Raw genomic sequence first — 19,780 nt, 5'->3', positions numbered from 1 at the left:
GTTAGGGGCCACTGGACCCAGCAGACCCCAGCTCACACATAGAAGACGCTGCAGGTGGGAGGGGGAGGGAGCTAGAGGGTTCCTGGCAGCTGCAGTTGCCAGCATGCCCTGAAGGCAGGAGAGGGCAGCATGCAGGAAACTCCATGCAAGCCTGGGAAGGAGCATCAGTCTGTTTCTCCCTCTGGATCCCTGTGCTCGGGGGGCCCCGTGGCTGAGCTCTGTGGGGGAGGGAGTGCAGCTTTCTGGGCTGGAGTGCCCTGCAGCTGGGCTCTGGGGGGATGGGGTTTGGGTGTATTGGCTGGGGGGCCCCCACGGCTGGGTGTGACGGGTTCCCCCTGGGGGTGCCACCTGGAACTGGGGTACCACTGAGCCCCACCAACCTGGGCTCCCTTTACACTATACTGCTGTGACCAGCCTGCCAAGCCCTCTCCCAGGCTCCAGCACACATAGAGGTAGGGACACACCCAGCTGCAGTACATACAGACACTGTGATCAGCTCTGTATGGGGATGCTACAGCTAAGGAACTGCCCAGCTACTGAAGCGCACACTCCCCTTTGGAGTGTAAACTCAAAATTATACCGTCTTGCGCTGCACAGAGATCTGTACAGCGTAAGCTCATGAAATTCGCCCCCTCCCTCAATGTGAAGAAAGATATGCAACAACTTTCTGCCCCAAGTTATGACTCCCACATACTGGTTTTAGTCAAAGCAAAAATAAGTTTATTAACTACAAAAGATAGATTTTAAGTGATTACAAGGAATAGCAAGATCAAAGCAGATTACGTAGCAAACAAACAAAACAGGCAAACTAAGTTTAATATACTAAAGAGATTGGATATGAGTAGCAAATTCTCACCCGTGGGAGATAAGCTTCTTCTAAGGCCTATTGTTTTCTCCTAATGGCTCATCAACCTGAATTGGCCCTTCCCAGCCAGCCATCTAGACTGAGCATCTTTTGCCTAGTTGGCGTTCCCCAGGTATAAACACATTTGTAATACAAATAGTCAATATTCCTAACTTTAGATACAAAAATGATACACGCATACAAATAGGATAATCATATTCAGTAAATCATAACCTTTCCAATGATATCTCACATGACCTATCTTGCATAAAATACATTATGATTATGTCATAATAATATTACTGTGAAGAATATGGGGTGCAGTGTTACACTGGGCTCGGGGGGAGGGGTTGTGGGGATCTGGCCCCCTGGCTGGGCTCGGGGGGAGGTGGGGAAAGGGGGCAGAGAAACAGGAACTGGGTTGTCATAGGGGTTTCTTTAACTCTCTACTCCTGGGAGAATTTTTGTGTGTCTGTATTGTTTTAGACATACTTGCTGACGGGTATTTTGAAATAAATTACCAAAATAATTGAAACTGGTGTGATTATGTAGTGTTATTTTGACAAATAAAATTTGCAGAATTTTAAAATATTGCATGCAGAATTTTTAATTCTTTTGCACAGAATGCTCCCAGGAGTATACAGGAAATAATGAACCTGGCTTTAGGGGTGGACATATTTAAAAAGTTATAATAGAAATATTCCTAAATTAGACCCCAAGATGATTCACGATCACATATTTTCTATGTCTTAAATGTTTATTCTCCCCTTTTGCGTGTGAAAGACTCAAAGAATAGTAAAACAACAAATTAGTCGATCAAACATGAGAAATCGTGAAACTGACTAAACATAGTGCTGTCTTAAAAAAAAAAAGTCTTCTAATCTCTTTTACTTACAGTAATCTTAAGAACATCTTGAAAACTCCAGATGCCTGTGCACCCTGAAGGAGTTGAAAGTTTTCCTGGACAATTGCCATCAGCTTATGTAGAATCTAAGCTTTCATTTTTTAAAAAGACATTAAATCTATAGTCTTAGTGCTATGAAGAATTAGACAATTTCTGCTATTCCGAAAGTATGGAAGGGGATAGCTATGTAATGGAAAAATGAATAGTTATCGTGACATTTTCTTGAAAATTATTAATGTAACTGAATAAACATCAGTGTGGTAGACATCAGCAGGAAGCAGTTAATTTTTAGTGCAATTGCCTAACTGCATATTTTGGGAAGTCTCTGTGTTAACTTGGAAGGGACTAAACATAACTCATTTTGCTTTCTTCTGCTAGATCTCTGCTTGGTTTCTGTTTCCTAAAGACTTTCTTAAAATGTCTGACATGAAGCAAAGAAAGAAAGCTGTTCCTTCATCGAAGCACAACGAAGATCCACAAAAGCAGAGCAATGATGGAACGATCTCAAGTCCCAGGAGCGGCAGCAATAGTCGGAATTCCTTTTGGATAGACTCACGGACAGTCTTAAACCTACTTTCCCTTGTTGCTTGTCTACTGCTGACCTGGTAAGTGATCCTCTAAAGGTAACTGGATACAGTTAGTTTCACACTTTCAATTTTACTCTTTCTGGTTTCCTCCATGTCATATACAATGGAATCCACTATATATGACATTAGTAGAATAGTGTCCAGTTCTGGTGTTCCCAGTTTAAAAAAGATAAAAATTAAAATTGCATAATTTTGGTTCTGCTTAAACTGTCCCACATCTGGGATAGGTATAGATTACCATTTCTTAGTTTTTGCTCCAGACCTCAGTCTCAACAGTCCATTATTACAGATGCTCTGGAGTTCTCACTTTAATTGCTGTACATTATTGTAACAAATAATGCATTATAAAATCTATGTGAGAGAAAATATTCTTCTACATAAATTGATTCCAAAAAGAGGATGCCTGGACAGCCTGCACTATCCCCATCTTGATTTGGGATTGATAAGCTTCCAGCAAATTAAGTTTCTTTCACTGCCATTTTAGGGCCCTCTCTGTTGTTTCCCATTTCATCCTGGTTCAGCTATAGTGGTGCTGCTTGCCTACATGTCCCCATCTGCAATCTCATTGTATTAAGACACTGTTACATACCCAAGGTACAATCCAGACAAATAAATAGCTGTGTTGCCCCTGCCCTCTAACCTGGGGTGCTCTTTACACTGCTTTGCTGCTGTAACCTCCAGTCTGGACTGCTCACAAACAGCCTCCAGCATGTAAGTCACTACCAGCTATGCCTGTGTGAGAGCTGCAGCCAGCCACACCTTGGCTCTCACCAGCCTGGGGTATAGTACAGGGTGACCCCAATACACTCCCAGTCTTAGATTTCCCCCCAGAAATATATGTCCTGTACTGTGCAGCCCTCTCCTAGATAATACAAGTATGTTACGTCTATTATTTCTTTAAGGTAAAAATATGATATTTTATTATTTCAAATAGTTCATCAGATACTTCAGTTTAAACACATTGGATTAGATAAAACAGTAATGGGTTAGATAAAACAGTAAAACAAATTTAACAACTACAAAGAGAGAGATTTTAAGTGAATCCAAGTAATGAGGCATAAAAGTCAGAAATGGTTACAAGAAAAATAAAGAAAAAACACAACTGATGCCCATCTTAATAAACTAGGTTAAATTCAAAGCAAAGTTTTTCTCACCACATGCCCTCAACAGTCTTACTGGCCAAACTTCTTAGGCCAGGATACCTTCTTCTCTTTAATGGCTGCTTCCTTTGTCCCTTCTTGTGCTGTGAATAGATAGAAAGAGAGAGACAGAGAGAGAGGAAGGGGTCCCTTTGTGGCATTTATTTCTCCTTTTTATAGTGTCAGTCCTCCTTCTGGAAAACATTTCAGGAGACAGAGGCTTGGCCTTCACTACAGACTTGTCAGTATAACTACGTCGCTCAGGGGTGCAACGCAGTTATACCAACCTAACTCCCAGTGTAGACAGCACTATGTAGATGTGAGGGCTTCTCCTGTCAACATAGCTAACACCTCTCAGGAAGGTGGAGTTCCTATGCCGACAGGAGAAGCTCTCCCTTTGGCATAGGTAGCATCTGCTCTAAGGCCTATATCAGCACAGCTGAATCATGCAGCTGCGCTGCTGCAGTGCTGTATGTGTTGACAAGCCCAGAATGCATATGTAAGGATATTCCCTGCTGATTTTTCCACCTGTTTGAACTCCCTTTGTCTCCCTTCCTGCTTGATGACTCTGTTTACTGCTTAAATGCTAATTAAGCAGAGCACATATTCTTTTGTTTGAGACTGACCTGTTCGCCAGCTTCTGCTGTGGTTTGGAACATGTCAATAACATTATACAGGAAAATAGTATAAACAATGCTGTCGCACATTTATTCAGGACTATATTGACCAGCAAATTATGAGTTTACGGATAATACCTCACAAAACCTTCTTTGTACTAAGATTATTACAACAGTGTGTAGGGTGTGGACACGGGTACATTCTGTCAAACCCACTTTATTACTATATGTTTAAGTTGTTGACTTGACAGAACTGGCAACCCTGAAACCTACCAAAAAAGATAATTTTAACTAAATTTTTTGTTGTTTAAGATAAATTTAATGCTTGAAAGAGGTGCTGGACTGAGAGCCTGGAGAATAAAGTCTATTTCTCCACAGAACTGGTACGTCACAGGCAGCAGCAATACAAACTTTCCCACAACCCAATAGCAATGGCTAAAATTAACACAAAATTAGAACTAGCTTGGCCCTTCCTAATTCAGAGTTCCCACATATGGTTTTGAGAAGTCTAGGAAGAAAAACAAAACAAGATAATTTGGCCAAACTTGACTATCTAATCAGCTAAACCATTTAAAAAAGTAATTTTCACTAAGGGCTTCCTTTCCCATGAAGGTACTTTTTTGTCCCACATATGTACATTAGGTCACAATGAAGTGGTTATGTAGGATTGTGATAGCTAATTGAGTAGAACACACACACACTCTCTCTCTCTCTCTCTCTCTCACACACACACACACACACACACACACACACACACACACACACACACACACACACACACACAATTTTAAATGCAAATTATTATTTTTTGTCCATTTCCTTATTTTGGTAATCTGTAACTCCAATATGAAGACAGACCAAACTCATTAAAAAAGCCCTGCTCTTTTCTAATGCTCTGATCATGCAAGGAGTTGTGTGAAGGTAGAACCTCTACATTCATGTGGTGCTCCTTACAGGATCGAGGCCTAAAACATTTAATGCATACCAATTATATTCACTAATTTTTTCGTGATTTGCAGGTTCCTATTTCAGCAGTCAGGCCAACTTGCTCACATGGAAAAAAAGTATCATTTATTACAGCTGGAAGCTGGAAAATGCCAGGATATGGAAAATAAAGTTAACTTAATTTCTGAAAAGGTAATAATTGGAATTTTAATTTGAGAACTTATATTGAACATTAGCTAAAATGTATTCGTTCATATTGATTTAGTCAAAGTTAACATGTGTTTTGAGATTATGGACATTTTTAGATGACCAGAATTACAATTTTATATCTCTGAAATTAGACTATTTTTGAATGTTTATTCAGTCATCGAAATGGGAGTCAATGGGACATCTATTGGCCATCAGATCTGGCTTCTGTTCTGTTCTAAACTCTTAAGACTATATTGCTTAATATCACTTATGTAAGTAAAAGCATGCAGACAGGTGGATGCTTGTATTGAGATACTAACATTACTAAAGAAATTCAGACCTCATTGAAGTCAACTGCATAACTCCCATCAACTTCAGTAAGGCCAGTATTTCACCCTGTGCAAAACAGCTACTTGAAAATGTTTCCCTTTACTTATATTTTTGTTTTTCATTGTTGATCTCTTCAGCAGCTTCAATACTATTTTCATTTGTAATTTCATAGCAACAAAGTGCTCAATTTTTATTTTTTTTGTCTAGAATATGTATGACATCATTCACCGGATGATTATAATCTTAAAGTATGTCAAGTTTGGGGCTTAAATTTGTCCATCCATTAACCATGCATATTAAGTAACTGTATCCTAATGTTTCTTTTCCAGAAACTTAAGTCCTCCCTGAAATTCATATGGCTCAATTTAGAAGTTTAGTTCTCAAAATAGTTCAGCTACATACACCTCTACCCCGATATAACGCTGTCCTCGGGAGCCAAAAAATCTTACCGCGTTATAGGTGAAACCGCATTATATCGAACTTGCTTTGATCTGCCGGAGCGCACAGCCTCTCCCCGCTTCCCCCCTCCCCCCGAGCGCTGCTTTACTGCGTTATATCCAAATTCGTGTTATATCGGGTCGCATTATATCGGGGTAGAGGTGTATTGTTTTAAAGAAATTTGGCAGAAATTCTTGTATGGTAAATTGGTCTTGTTCCCACTTCAGTCTATGTCTTCTATACTACTAATTTAAAATCTTAAAACTGCTTGTCAAGGCTGATTCCCCACTCTGACACTTCGAGTGCAGAAGGTGGGGGCCCGCAAGGATTTTAAAATTTAATACTGGCCACTCCAGGTTTGTATTAAACTCCCAAGGTTACAGCTTCTCTCTGACCTCGGATGGGTAGATGCTGCCATCACCCAAGTGCAAAAAACCCCTTTGAAACCAGAAACGTGCAGTTGGGAATTCCTTCCTCTTGGGTACCCTCAAAGCCCTTTCACACACACCCCTTCTCCCCTCCCCTCCCCGGGAAAGAGCTGAGAAAGAAAACAAAGGAAATTAGCTGTTGCCCCAGCTAATTAAACAACATATGCACAAACCTCTTAGGACACCAAAACTCCAATCCTGTTCTTAAAAAAAGGTAAATTTTATTAAAAACAAAAAGAAAGAAAATACATCTGGAACTTAGGCTTTTGCTAGATTTAAAGAATCCACTTACAAAAATTAAACATCAAGAATAACCTTCTTGAAGTCCAGCTTAAAGGCTACAAGCAAAACAAAAACATTTGGGGTTAGCACAGAGGAGTCCACAAGCCAATAAGAGATAGAAATAAATCTAATTGCGTCTTCCGAGACATTCCCTAATTTACGTACCTATCTGGGGTTTCAGATAACCAATCTCTAGGTATGCTCTGGTGGTTTTTCATACCTGGCTTTCAGCTTCTCACAGCATAACTGCTCACTGTTCCCCTCTTTCCTGGAGAAGCACAACACACAGACAGAGGGAAGTTTTTTTCACAATTTTTAAAAGTTTTAGCCCTCCCATTGGCTCTTTTGGTCAGGTGCCCACTCCTTTCCTTTTACCTGTGGGCTGGTTAACCCTTTACAGGTAAAGCAAGTAGAGAACAACCACCAAGAGGAATTCCATAGCCAGCTGGCTGGCTGGGTGTCCACAAAAGGGAGCTATCCCCCCTCTCTTATATCACACTGCTGATTTGCAGCAATGTGTTCTTTTCCTTTCATAGTGTTGTGTCGTCTGTTAAAAAAGTTAGTTTTACTCCAAGATCATTCCCTGTATGGTAGAGAAGATGATGAAAGCATAGCAAACCAAGTGCCTATAGTGCCATTTTAGCATTGATCTTAAAATGTTGTCAGTCACATAGGATGCAATTTGAATCTATGTACACTTCAGTCTAGAGAGCTAACTGCAAACCTGGAATTTCCTCTTGTGTGCAGGTTGGATAAAAATCAATGATATTTAAAAAATGTGTTGTTGTTTTTATTTAAATTGGATTTTTTTATTTAAATTATAGTAAATTTTTCTTTTAAAAAAATTAACCTGTTTAAAATTAAATCTGAATTTAATATGAAATACGTTAAGGCCTTACCTTATTATAATATTTTATAACATTTAATTAAAAAATGAATATGCTAAATCCATGAGCCTTTATCAAAAACTTGGAGTTAAAAACTGCTTTTCTGTATAAAGAGAGAGTCAGGGGGAAAACATCTAACTTTTGAGGTCAAGTTTTATAAATATAATAGGTAATGTATTAAGGGCTTGTTTTGTGTAATAATAAAATTTAGATGCTGTTGTGTGTTCAGTTAAATTCCAGTTACCATCCCAATGCAGCTTGAAAGAAATCTTGTGTAAAAATGTCTTTTATCTAGGTAAATAAGCAACATCATTCACCATTTTCTAAGACACTAAACATTTAGAATTAATAAGAATCTGAAAATAGTTAGCTACATAATTGCTTAAATATATATGCTTATAGTGTACCTCCTTGGTAGCAAAAAGATGTACCAAATCTAGTGTAATAGGCTCTATTTAGTTGTAAATAAATAGATATTCAAGGTTATATCAACCAATGGGAATGCTTCTTTCTTTAGAAAATAAAAGAAGTACAAATGGAAAAGTTGATTAAAATCAATTATTTAAATTGAGGCTTTCCACTTGGTGATTTAAATTGCTGATTTAAATCAGTCCACCCTGCTTGTGCAGAATTTTGGCAGTATAATATTTTTACAAAAGAAAGTCCTATTGAGGAAATTGAAACAAAGGGTTGGCTATCCAAGGATAATTGCATGTATTATACAGAAAAACATGAATAAATTTTCCCCTTCCCTGAAACTGTGTTGTAAAGATTATTTCAGTTGTTTCTAAACTGAAATATTTTTATGCTCCCTTTAGAGCTTCATTTGTGTTCCTCGATTGATCAAAGAGTATTACAAAGCTCTCCTGTGCTCCCTGACTGAAATTGTGGAACCCATTGAAGTCAGTGGCAAAACTCCCATTGACTTCACTGGGTCTAGGATTTCACCCTGTCTTCTGCCTGAGTTTAGGGTATTGTTTTCTTAGTGCTCTTATCTCCTGCTAGCTCACACAGTGAAGAACCACTAATATGTAACCCAATGTCCGGTTCCCTATATGGTAGTGCATTGTGGAGACACTAGACTGCTGATCTACCCCTTTATCACTTGGTCTTTTAGTAATACTCTTATTTGTATGATTTAATTCTAGGTCGCGATATTTGATTTGTATTTTGAAGGTATTTGTTCTAAGTTTGTTGCTCGATATTTTTACAGCAATAAGTTATGGCAGTCAATTTTTTATAAATAGAAACTGAGGTCCAGGTGACTTGAATGTAATAACTCTGGTGCTAAGTAACAAATTGACTAGAGTTACTAATTCCTAAGTAACAATACATGTGTGAAAACTGCCATAGAAATTCTCTTTATAGCTTTCACATGCCAGAAGAAATTGGAACAATAATATTTTAAACATAAATTATTAAAGTAAATAGGAAGATTGGAAATGTGTATCAAGTCAGGTGGGATTTCTCCAAGAGACTGACTGAGCCTTATGTATATATTATACTCCCAGTTGTATAAATATAAGTGCTCTTCCAGTCTAATATTAAGTAGACATGGACATTGTTTTGTGTTACAAATGCAGCTTGAGTCTTCCGAAAGTATCCTGCAGGAAGCTACCTCATCCATCTCTATGATGACCCAGTTTGAGCAGGAAGTGTCCACTCTCCGTAACATCATACAGGACATTCAGAACAGTGAGCAGACATTCTCTGAAAAGATGCAAAGCATTAATGACACATTCCAAAATGCTATGGACTCCTGGAAAAGAAGCCTAGATGAAATGAATGCAAACACTAGTAGTTTAAAATCTGAAGCAAAGTTCATACATACTGGAGTTACGGCCCAAATAAATACTGCTGATCAAAATATGAAGTCTCTTTCAGAAAGGTTAAAAGATTTAGAAGACAGTACAATAAGAAATATTAAAACATTAAAAAGACAGGAAGAAGATGAACTTTCTAGAGTTGAACAGCAGCTGGAGTTGGATACAAAGACAGTTGAAAAATTAGAAGAAGAGCAGAATACTTTGTTAGCCAGAGACATAGAGTTGAGTCAGAAGCTTACAGACTACGAACCAAAAGTTGAGGAATGCAAGACCCACTTGCCAACAATTGAAAATGCCGTTCAGTCTATTCTTAGAGTATCAAGTGAGCTGATAGGTATAGAGAAAAAAATGGAAGACTTGACAATACAGATGTTTACGATGGAAGATGAGATGCTAAAAACAGTGTCAAATATAATGGAAATGCAAACGGTTCTTGAAAGCATGCAGTATGACAACAGCATATTAAAACTGCAAAATGAATTAATTGTTTTAAAAGAAAAAGTATTTGACATTACAGTATCTTCAAATACAAGAGAAGTAGTACCTTTAGAATACAATCTAGAAAATGAACAGAGTGAGGGTGATGATCAATGAATTCAGACTCATTTTAAGTATATTACTTGACAGTATGGACAATATTTATAGCTCAGTTATGTTAATGTGTTTATAAACCAACAATAACCAAAAACGACTAGTCCAACAAACGTTAAAAATAGCAGGAGTCTTGTCATTGATTTTTATTGGCATTGTATTAGACCTTACATGCCTAAACTATACGAGAGAGGGAAAAAAAGCAAATGTAATGGGGTAGGGGGGACAGACTATTTTTCATGTATTTTATGATTATCTTGAATGTCCATGAAGTTCTTTTTTATTAAAATGAAATTTGAACCAAAGTATTTAGATGAAAGAACATTTGGATGTTAAATCAGTATTTTAAGCACAGTATTCTGTATTTAAATTTATATTCATTTTTTCTAATTATAGCTTTTTGCAAAGTTTTATATTTCATGCTTATGTATTAGCTACACTATAAGATATGAAAAATTAAAAACCTGTTTCTGAGCAGGTTCTATGAATTGTAGTCTGATTCTAACATACCATATTGATTATAAAAACCAACAGTTTCATAAATTTGGTTCCATTCAGTAAAATTAGATCACAATTACACCTCTTTTGTGGGGACAAAATTCTGTTCTTGGTTAATGTAATGGAATTATTCCAGATTTACACTGATGTACTGAAAGCAGAGAATTTGACCAGGAGTCCATCAATACTATTCCATACAGGAGATCCTAGTAGTCCACACACACGTGCCCCCAAAAAAGCTGTAACTGTGATCTAATTTTACTTACTGGAATAATCCAAAAGTTTTCTTCTGTCAGTTTAAATTCAGAAAGCGCTGTCCTTATTAGGACCCTTAGATTTTGGTCTGCATCTAAATATATTATTGTTTTCTCTACTGCAATAATTTTAATAATTATTAGGGCTGTCGATTTAATCACAGTTAACTCACGCGATTAACTCAAAAAAATTAATCACAATTAAAAAAATTAATCGCAGTTTTAATCGCACTGTTAAACAATAGAATACCAGTTGAAATGTATTAAATATTTTGGATGTTTTCCTACATTTTTAAATATATTGATTTCAATTACAACACAATATACAAAGTTGACAGTGCTCACTTTATATTATTATTTTTATTACAAATATTTGCACTGTAAAAATGGCAAACAAAAGAAATAGTATTTTTCAATTCACTTCATACAAGTACCATAGTACAGTCTCTTTATCTTACAACTTACAAATGTAGATTTTTTTTTTTTGTTAGATAACTGCACTCCAAAATAAAACAATGTAAAACCTTAGAGCCTACAAGTCCACTCAGTCCTACTTGTTCAGCCAATCGCTAAGACAAACAAGTTTGTTTACATTTACGGGAGATAATGCTGCCCGCTTCTTGTTACAATGTCACCTGAAAGTGAGAACAGGCATTCACATGGCACTTTTATAGCTGGCATTGCAAGGTATTTACGTGCCAGTTATGCTAAACATTCGTATGCCCCTTCATGCTTCAGCCACCATTCCAGAAGACATGCTTCCATGCTGATGATGCTCGTTTTTTAAAAAAAAAAGTGTTAATTACGTTTGTGACTGAACTCCTTGGGGGAGAATTGTATGTCTCCTACTCTGTTTTACCCACATTCTGCCATATATTTCATGTTATAGCAGTCTTGGATGATGACCCAGCACATGTTCTTAAAATGAACAGCACTTTCACTGCAGATTTAACAAAACGCAAAGAAGGTACCAATGTGAGATTTCTAAAGATCGCTACATCACTCGACCCAAGGTTTAAGAATCTGAAGTGCCTTCCAAAATCTGAGATGAACATGGTGTGGAGCATGCTTTCAGAAGTCTTAAAAGAGCAACACTCCATGCGGAAACTACAGAACCCGAACCACCAAAAAAGAAAATCAACCTTTCTGCTGGTGGCATCTGACTCAGATGATTAAAATGAACATGCGTCGGACCGCACTGCTTTAGATGGTTATTGAGCAGAACCTGTTATCAGCATGGACGCATGTCTTCTGGAACGGTGGTTGAAGCATGAAGGGACATATGAATCTTTAGTGCATCCTGCACATAAATACCTTGCAATGCCAGCTACAATGGTGCCATGCGAATGCCTGTTCTCACTTTCAGGTGATATTGTAAACAAGAAGCAGGCAGCATTATCTCCTGCAAATGTAAACAAACTTGTTTGTCTTAGCGATTGGCTGAACAAGAAGTAGGACTGAGTGGACTTGTAGGCTCTAAGGTTTTACATTGTTTTATTTTTGAATGCAGTAATGTTTTGTGCATCATTCTACCTTCGTAAGTTCAACTTTCATGATAAAAAGATTGCACTACAGTACTTGTATTAGGTGAATTGAAAAATGTTTTTTACAGTGCAAATATTTGTAATCATAAATAAATATAAAGTGAGCACTGTATTCTGTGTTGTAATTGAAATCAATATATTTGAAAATGTAGAAAATATCCAAAACTATTTAAATAAATGGCATTCTATTAACAGTGCGATTTATCGCGATTAATTTTTTTAATCGCTTGACAGCCCTAATATTTTTGCCTCAGTGGAAGGGTGTGTTTGTGAGAGAGAAAGAGAGAGAGATTAGACACGTACACACTTCACTTCCATTGAAGCATAGATAGTATAATTATTTGCAATATAGAAAACCCTAATACAGTTAGGTGCTGACCCAAAATCCAAGGGTCCTTGCAAGGACAGCGCTTTGAGTTTAAACTGACAGCAGAATAAGAGAACTTCTGGATTACTGGTAATAAATTATCTACATTTAACACAATTTCTATATGCTGGGCCAGATTCCCCTCTGAACTACAGAATTACAAGCCCCCTTAAACTCAATAGTAAACTCAATAGTAAACGTGGTCCCCTGTCATGGTGACAGGTGCTCTTTGAAAACGCCAGATTGCAATGCAGAATACCATACCACTTTTGCTAAAATATCCCCTCCTCTCCATTGAGATTTTATATTTGTTAATGGATTATACAACAGTTGGTCTTTAAATTTCTCTCTCTCCTTCCTTTCCTTGGCCACATGCAAGTGGCCTCCTCACTCCACACTTTATTGTTGACATTCTTAATATCATTGTGACAAATTGAGATACCCTTATTCACATTGAATAGCACCATTCTGCATGAACACTCTCACTGAAGTCTTTAGGACTAGTTGTAGAGTTTGCAACCTGAGTACAACATTATTGTTAGTAGCCTTCCATGATTTCAGTTTTTGTGAGTTTGCTAGCATCACTTCCTTGTCAGGTTTAACACATCTTCCCCCAGAATCTCCTTTTCCCATTTATACCTGCCCAACTCTCTGAAACAGACTATTTTTGTCACTGATTTTTTCCTACCCTTTATTACTTAAATTTATTGCTGAACAATAGGGATCCAACTTTTCATGAAAAACAAAAATTAAAAAGTTAATTCCAAGACATTTATATTTCCTTAAATAATTTTAAAAGAAATTAGTTTGTGCCATCTATTAACCCCTTTTCATGTCAGTATTGCCAGGTTTTAGTCCTTGTGTAAGGCACTTGAACTTGGTGCTAATCACACACAGGATCTAACTTACATTTAAAAATAAATCATTCCTTTTGAATGGCACACTGGTAGGCCTAAAGAAATTGTGACTTCCAATGTAAACTGTTGTATTCCAAAGTCAAAACACAACTAATATATAATCTCAGCTATCAGGAGGTGTTTAAGAGGCAAGACTGTTCAAACTTTGCCCAATCAAGAGCTGCACTGGCAGCTTACTGGAGCCAGAGAGACGTGCCTAAGTTACATGAACATTGTAGCCACCATTATTTTAAATGCAGAAATGTAACCTTCACAGATCTATTTAGATCAAACTGGAGCACTACACCCTGGGATTTGTAGTATGCAAAGGCCTTTCTTCTTATATTGAAGTTGAGGGCAGCTATAGGCTGAATTTTAAAACTCAAAGGTATGTCTATAGTGCAATTAAACACCCGCAGATGGCCCATGCCAGCTGACTTCGGCTCGGAGGGTTCAGGCTAAGAGGGTGTTTAATTGCAGTGTAGACGTTTGGGCTTGGGTTGGAGCCCAGGTTCTAGGACCCCACTATGGGGTAGGTCCCAGACCTCAGGCACCAGCCGTAGCCCAAACTGCACTTAAACACTGCCTTAGCCTGAGCCCCGCAAGCCTGTTTCAACTGGCACGGGCCCACTGCAGGTTTTTAATTGTAGCGTAGACATACCCAAAGTGTTCACACACTGGGTCTACAAACCACATTTTGACTACTCCTGATTTAAGACTCAGGATATCCAAAATGATAAGTGGCCTTGTGAGCTGCATATGCCCATAGAAGTTTGCGGATTAACTCTGCATGAAAGTGTTCTGGTCTCAATTTTCACATTTATTTATTTTACATAGCACTCTATAAAAATAATCTCTAATAAAGAGTTAATGCTGCACATATATGGTATATTAAACCTATTTGTCCCCTTAATAGAAAAAAAAATTTAATATACCTTGATGGTCACTTTTGTATCTATTTACTTTTCTACTCAATAAAGGTGTGTTCTCAAAGTTTCTCTGCCTCAGCTGGCACAAAGTCTACTTGGCTATCTAGATTGCTGTTCTCTTGTTTAACATTTTATGGGAAAGAATTTTTGCAATTAAACACAAGTTATTATACTTTTCATAAGTTTGGTTTTTTCAACTTAGAATTTTCTCTTTCATATAATTATTTTTGGTTAACAACAGTAAGAACTGAAATCCCATTCTCAGCATCTTTACACTGTAGATTTGGATCAACCCAAATTCCATTGCAGGCTAGAATACACAGTTGAACAGAAGGTAGTGGGCACTGGGTGTTACAGAGTTCTTAGTCTAGTAAACTAATGGACTTGCCTGAAAATCTAAAGTTTGGGAATCACAGGCTATACCAAATGATCCTACGTTCACAGGGGATGACCAAGGATCTTGACTAGAGATGAAATTCTGCCTGCACTGAATCAATAGGAGTTTTGCCATTGATTTCCATGAGGCCAGGATTTCACACTAGGTCTGCTAAGTATGAATTTGTGAAAATGAGATGGTAATTACAGCCAGATAAACTAGGCTTTTATCCCAGGAAAAATAGTACATTAAATAGTTTATTAGGGATGAAGTGGTGTAATACTCACTGGCATGGGTTCACTAAAAATTAACCATGTCCTATAAATCTGATCAGTTTAATAGAAAGAACAACAAAGAGGGTAGTTCAGTCTGAAAATTTCAGTTTGGGGTTTTATCACACAAGCAGCTGTTGAACAAGATAATAAATGTGGATATAATTAGAAATAAAGTTAAAAACAATGTCAGGATCAATGCTAAAAAAGTAAGCTGAATCAATAAGTGGTTGGCAGACAGCTGTCAGAATTATACATGGGGCCCATATCCACTAAAAATCACAATAATTAAATTAGATAAAAATTACAGTATCAAATTTATTATTTTAATTTTTAATTCAATAAAAACCTATTTGAATGTTTTCCTGTGCAATCCAAGTTGCAGAATTTCCAGCTTGCAACAGAATTGAGCTCGTGTGCCTCAAATGTAATCATTATAATTCATATAACCCCAACAGTGTGTTTTTACAGACAAGTAATATACAAGAACTTACAGACAAGGGAAAGATCGCCTTAATTTTCAATGTCAGCTCCACAAGGGTATAATAGCAAGTGATGCAAGTTTGAAAACAAAATACTCGTTTGTAGCTGTAATGGGATGTCAGGGCCCTACCTGAAGTATGGTCTTAAGGTCAACTTCTATAGATGTTTACTGTTGTCTTCCAATCCACATTACTCCTTTAGATTGTAAACTCTTTAGAACAGACACCTTCATTCTTTGTCACAGTTAATCAATTTTACACTGCTGTATACACAGTATGGTGCCATCAACAACTTTCTGTTCCTTCTACAATCTACATAACTTGTGCTACAAAATACTAATGCACAAATACTTTAAAATATATGCACACAAATATCTTGGGCCCCAATTATCCTTTTGTACAACTGTCAGTGTTAAGGGGGACAGGGCTGTTTTTAATACCAATACTCCATTGAGCCCATAAATAAGAGTCTGACATACATGGTGTCTTGTCCATTTTTACATTTTTGAAAGAGATGGCCAATAGAAAAATTGACATATAGTAAATCACCTTGATAAAAATTCACTATAAATAAAAATGTCTGCTAACTCTAAGTGCGTACTGTTTCAGTTGCATAATAGATAGCCATTTTCTACTGTTACACTGTAATGTTGGGGGAATATATTTTGTTACCTTTTTAAAAGACAGATCCCATTTTGATGTGGGCAAAAGGTGACAAAAGATGGTCTCGACTTGTAAACCGTTACATTGATTTAAAAATTGATGGACAAGAACAAGCACAGAACTGAATGTAAGGATTTGTGTAAAATTAGTTTGTTTAGGCTGAAAGGTGGTGACAAAATGACCTTCACATATTCATATGAAATCATAAATTTGCAAAATCTTCAGAGTCCTTGATATCTTCAAATTTTGGGATCTCAGCAAATAAACATCACCTTTGTCTATGACTTTGGGAGTGGGGGATATATGGTATACTCAGGCTGCAAACAGACCAATCAAGATGCCCAGGGGTCGGCAACCTTTCAGAAGTGGTGTGCCGAGTCTTCATTTATTCACTCTAATTTAAGGTTTTGTGTGCCAGTAATACATTTTAATGTTTTTAGAAGGTCTCTTTCTATAAGTCTATAATATATAACTAAACTATTGTTGTATGTAAAGTAAACAAGGTTTTTAAAATGTTTAAGAAGCTTCATTTAAAATTAAATTAAAATGCAGAGCCCCCCGGAACGCTGGCCAGAACCCGGGCAGTGTGAGTGCCACTGAAAATCAGCTCGCGTGCTGCCTTTGGCACGCGTGCCATAGGTTGCCTGTGCTAGACCATAGACACCAGATTGGTCATTTCCTAAGAAATTTCTGCTCCTACACTCCCTTACATGCTATCAATTCTGTTCTCTCTCTCTCTCTCATCATCCTTTTGCCTTCTTTCTAATTGTTTCTAAACTTTGCCACTTTTGGAATTAATTTAACTTTATGATTTCACCATCATACGCAGCATGACATGCTCTGATAGCAGCCGGCCTTTTTTCAGCATGAAGAAAAACCAGTGGGAGGAGACCAGAGAATGCCAACTGGATTTCCTCTTGGACTGGAGAACTAAATCATAGTCTACAGACTAAAGTATACCTGTTCGTAATCAACATGTCTGCATACTGTATCCTGCCTCACCCACAAATAAAGCGGTATATGGCAGAAGGTTTTCCTCTCGTCTCATCTTTTGCATGTTTGTCTGAAGAGCAGGAATAGATCTTTTAAAAACATCTGTTAAGACAAAACCCAAGAGTGGATTGAATCTTCTCTCATTAAGATAACTTTTAGTAAGAGCAGGAAACTGTTTAAACTATGTTTTCCCTCTGAAGGATTTTGCTGAATATCGTTTAAAAATTTGCCCCAAATGAATAATCATTTAACTTTTCAATTCCAAGTCTTTATATTTTCTGTTTTGTTTCTTTTTGTTATGTGAATGTAATAAATGCTCAAAAGAATTTTTATGCTGTGTTTGCTCTAGTAAAAACAGGATAGAGTCTCTTTACAGAAAATTCATGGATCACAATTAATTATTTTAAGTGGATGTCTTTCTAAAAGATATGCTATAGCTCAAACAGAAGTTATGGGCTTAATGCAGAAATTACTAGGTGAAGTTTTGTGACCCATGCTATGCCGGAGGTTAGAGTAGAAAATCATACTGGTCCCTTCCAGCCTTAAAAAATTATGAATCTATGTTATAACAGAAAAGGAGAATTCTAGTAATGCATATGAGCCTGTTGCCTATACTTATGTGGAAAAATGGAGTTAATCAGTGGAAGTCTGGGACACATGCATTGTGGCAGAAATACTGTTCTCTAAAGACCCAGGTCCATGGATCCATCACTGTTGATTAAGATTTCAGAACAGAAAGATATTTCAGTGAAACTTAACTGCAGTTTGACGTGAATTTAGTAGTTAAAATCTTGTGCTTATCTTGTGAAATACTTTTATTTGTATCTCCCTCTAGTGTGAAAAGACTCAAGACTTAATGGAACAACTGGAAGCTCTTCAAATAATTTCTCATGTTAAACATCTACAAGAGGATCTCTACAGCATGAAAACATGGTCTAAGAGCATAATCCAAAAAAAAGAAGAACTGCAGGAAAACTTAACAACTCTTTTTCATGCAGTTGTAAAAGTTGAGCAGAGTACAGCTTCTATAGCAAAAGATGTATCTCTAAAGATTGCAACAGTAAAAACTGACATAAGACGCATTTCAGGTCTAGTGTCAGATGTGACTTCATTGACTGATTCTCTGCAAGCACTAGAAGATAAAGTAGATAAAGCTGAAAAGAAGACAGTACAAAATATAGGTGATCTACTTACAAGCAGCATTGACCGGACTGCAAAGCTACGAAGTTTTGCCTCTGATAACGCAAAAAGAATTGAACAGATTAAAATCACATTGTCTGACTTGAGAGGTGATTTCAACAAACATTCAGATAGGCTTTTAAATCTGGAAAGTAACAGAGCAAAAGTTCTAAAGACAGTTACATTTGCAAACGATTTAAAACCCAAGGTGTACAACTTAAAGAAGGACTTTGCCCGTTTGGAACCAATGATAAATGAGCTAACATTAAGAATAGGAAGGTTGGTTGATGATATATTACAAAGAGAGAAAGAAATTGTTTTCTTGAATGAAAAACTGTCCAATTTAACTACTGTTCAGACTGAGATCAAGGATATGAAAGATGAAATAACCAAGATTTTAGATATGAATTAATTACTTTCTGAAACTATAGATGGCCTAAAATGCAGTAACATTTGAAGAGCGATAACCTAATCAAACTTGGTACTAAGACACTGAAAGGGACATTTAAAGGCTTCTTTTCAAAGCATACTGAAACAAATTTAGAGGTCAATCCTCCTTCTTTTGAAGAGTGACAAAAGTCCCATTTACATCAGAGGGACCCGGATCAGGTTCTTCATTAGCAAAGCAGGTTTTTTTTTTTCATGAACTATTTGTTTTGTATAACTAAAGTAGAATATTTTTACATAATTTTAAAAATGTAAACGATTTAATTGCTATTTTTATTCTTACCTACAAGTTTGCTTTCTTGTTTCAGATAGGCCTACAGATTGACAAGTGGGTCTTCAACCTTCCCTGCTGCTTTGAAGTCAGGGATAAAATTGTGGATTCCAGATTCAGGCTTAAACACAAATTCACAAAACTGCAGCTTCATTTGATGTTCCTCTCAAATAAATATCAACCCCAAGATTTTCCCAAAGTGTCTGGGGTTTCATTTTTGTTTTAAATCTATCAGTGTATTATGGATATAGAAAGGAGTAATGGCCAGAAATAAATTAGTGTTATCTCTGAAAAGGGAAGATGGTTAGACATTTTCCATGTTAAATGCACAGTATTATTTTTAGCAAACTAAATGGAATCCTTTATTCAGGACTGTAGTCACAACAGAGTGGAGCTCTAGGATTTCTTTCTACAGCAAAGCAGAACTGTATGTAGGGACAGTGTCATGAAAGAAATACTAAACCTAGCAGAGGGCCCTCATTCCAATGTCTTTGGGTTCCATGTCTGAGGTGCCTCTGCTCTTCATTTGTCCCCTACATGCACTATCACTTGATCTGTAAAGTGCTAGAATGAAGACCAAATTTAGCACAGAAGGAGACGCA

General features: G+C 37.0%; 1 protein-coding gene across 2 annotated transcripts; it reads left to right on the top strand.

The window, feature by feature from the left end:
* The first annotated feature begins 1,770 nt into the window (after positions 1–1,770).
* On the top strand, positions 1,771–18,872 carry IKBIP (IKBKB interacting protein). 2 transcript variants are annotated; one of them, XM_065423661.1, is made up of 4 exons: positions 1,771–1,827; positions 2,127–2,353; positions 5,111–5,228; positions 9,174–10,010. In XM_065423661.1, exons 1-4 carry the CDS (start codon positions 1,771–1,773, stop codon positions 10,008–10,010), a joined length of 1,239 nt encoding a protein of 412 aa, XP_065279733.1. The 2 variants fall into 2 exon arrangements, with proteins under 2 accessions (XP_065279733.1, XP_065279734.1); XM_065423662.1 differs by lacking the exons at positions 1,771–1,827; positions 9,174–10,010 and adding an exon at positions 18,117–18,872 and having other exon boundaries at positions 2,196–2,353.
* The last annotated feature ends 908 nt before the right edge of the window (positions 18,873–19,780 follow it).

This window comes from Emys orbicularis, chromosome 1, assembly GCF_028017835.1.
Source record: "Emys orbicularis isolate rEmyOrb1 chromosome 1, rEmyOrb1.hap1, whole genome shotgun sequence".
In the NCBI taxonomy this organism is placed as follows: domain Eukaryota; kingdom Metazoa; phylum Chordata; order Testudines; family Emydidae; genus Emys; species Emys orbicularis.
The sequence above is the reverse complement of the archived record's forward strand: the minus strand, read 5'-3'. Positions and strand labels throughout refer to the sequence as shown.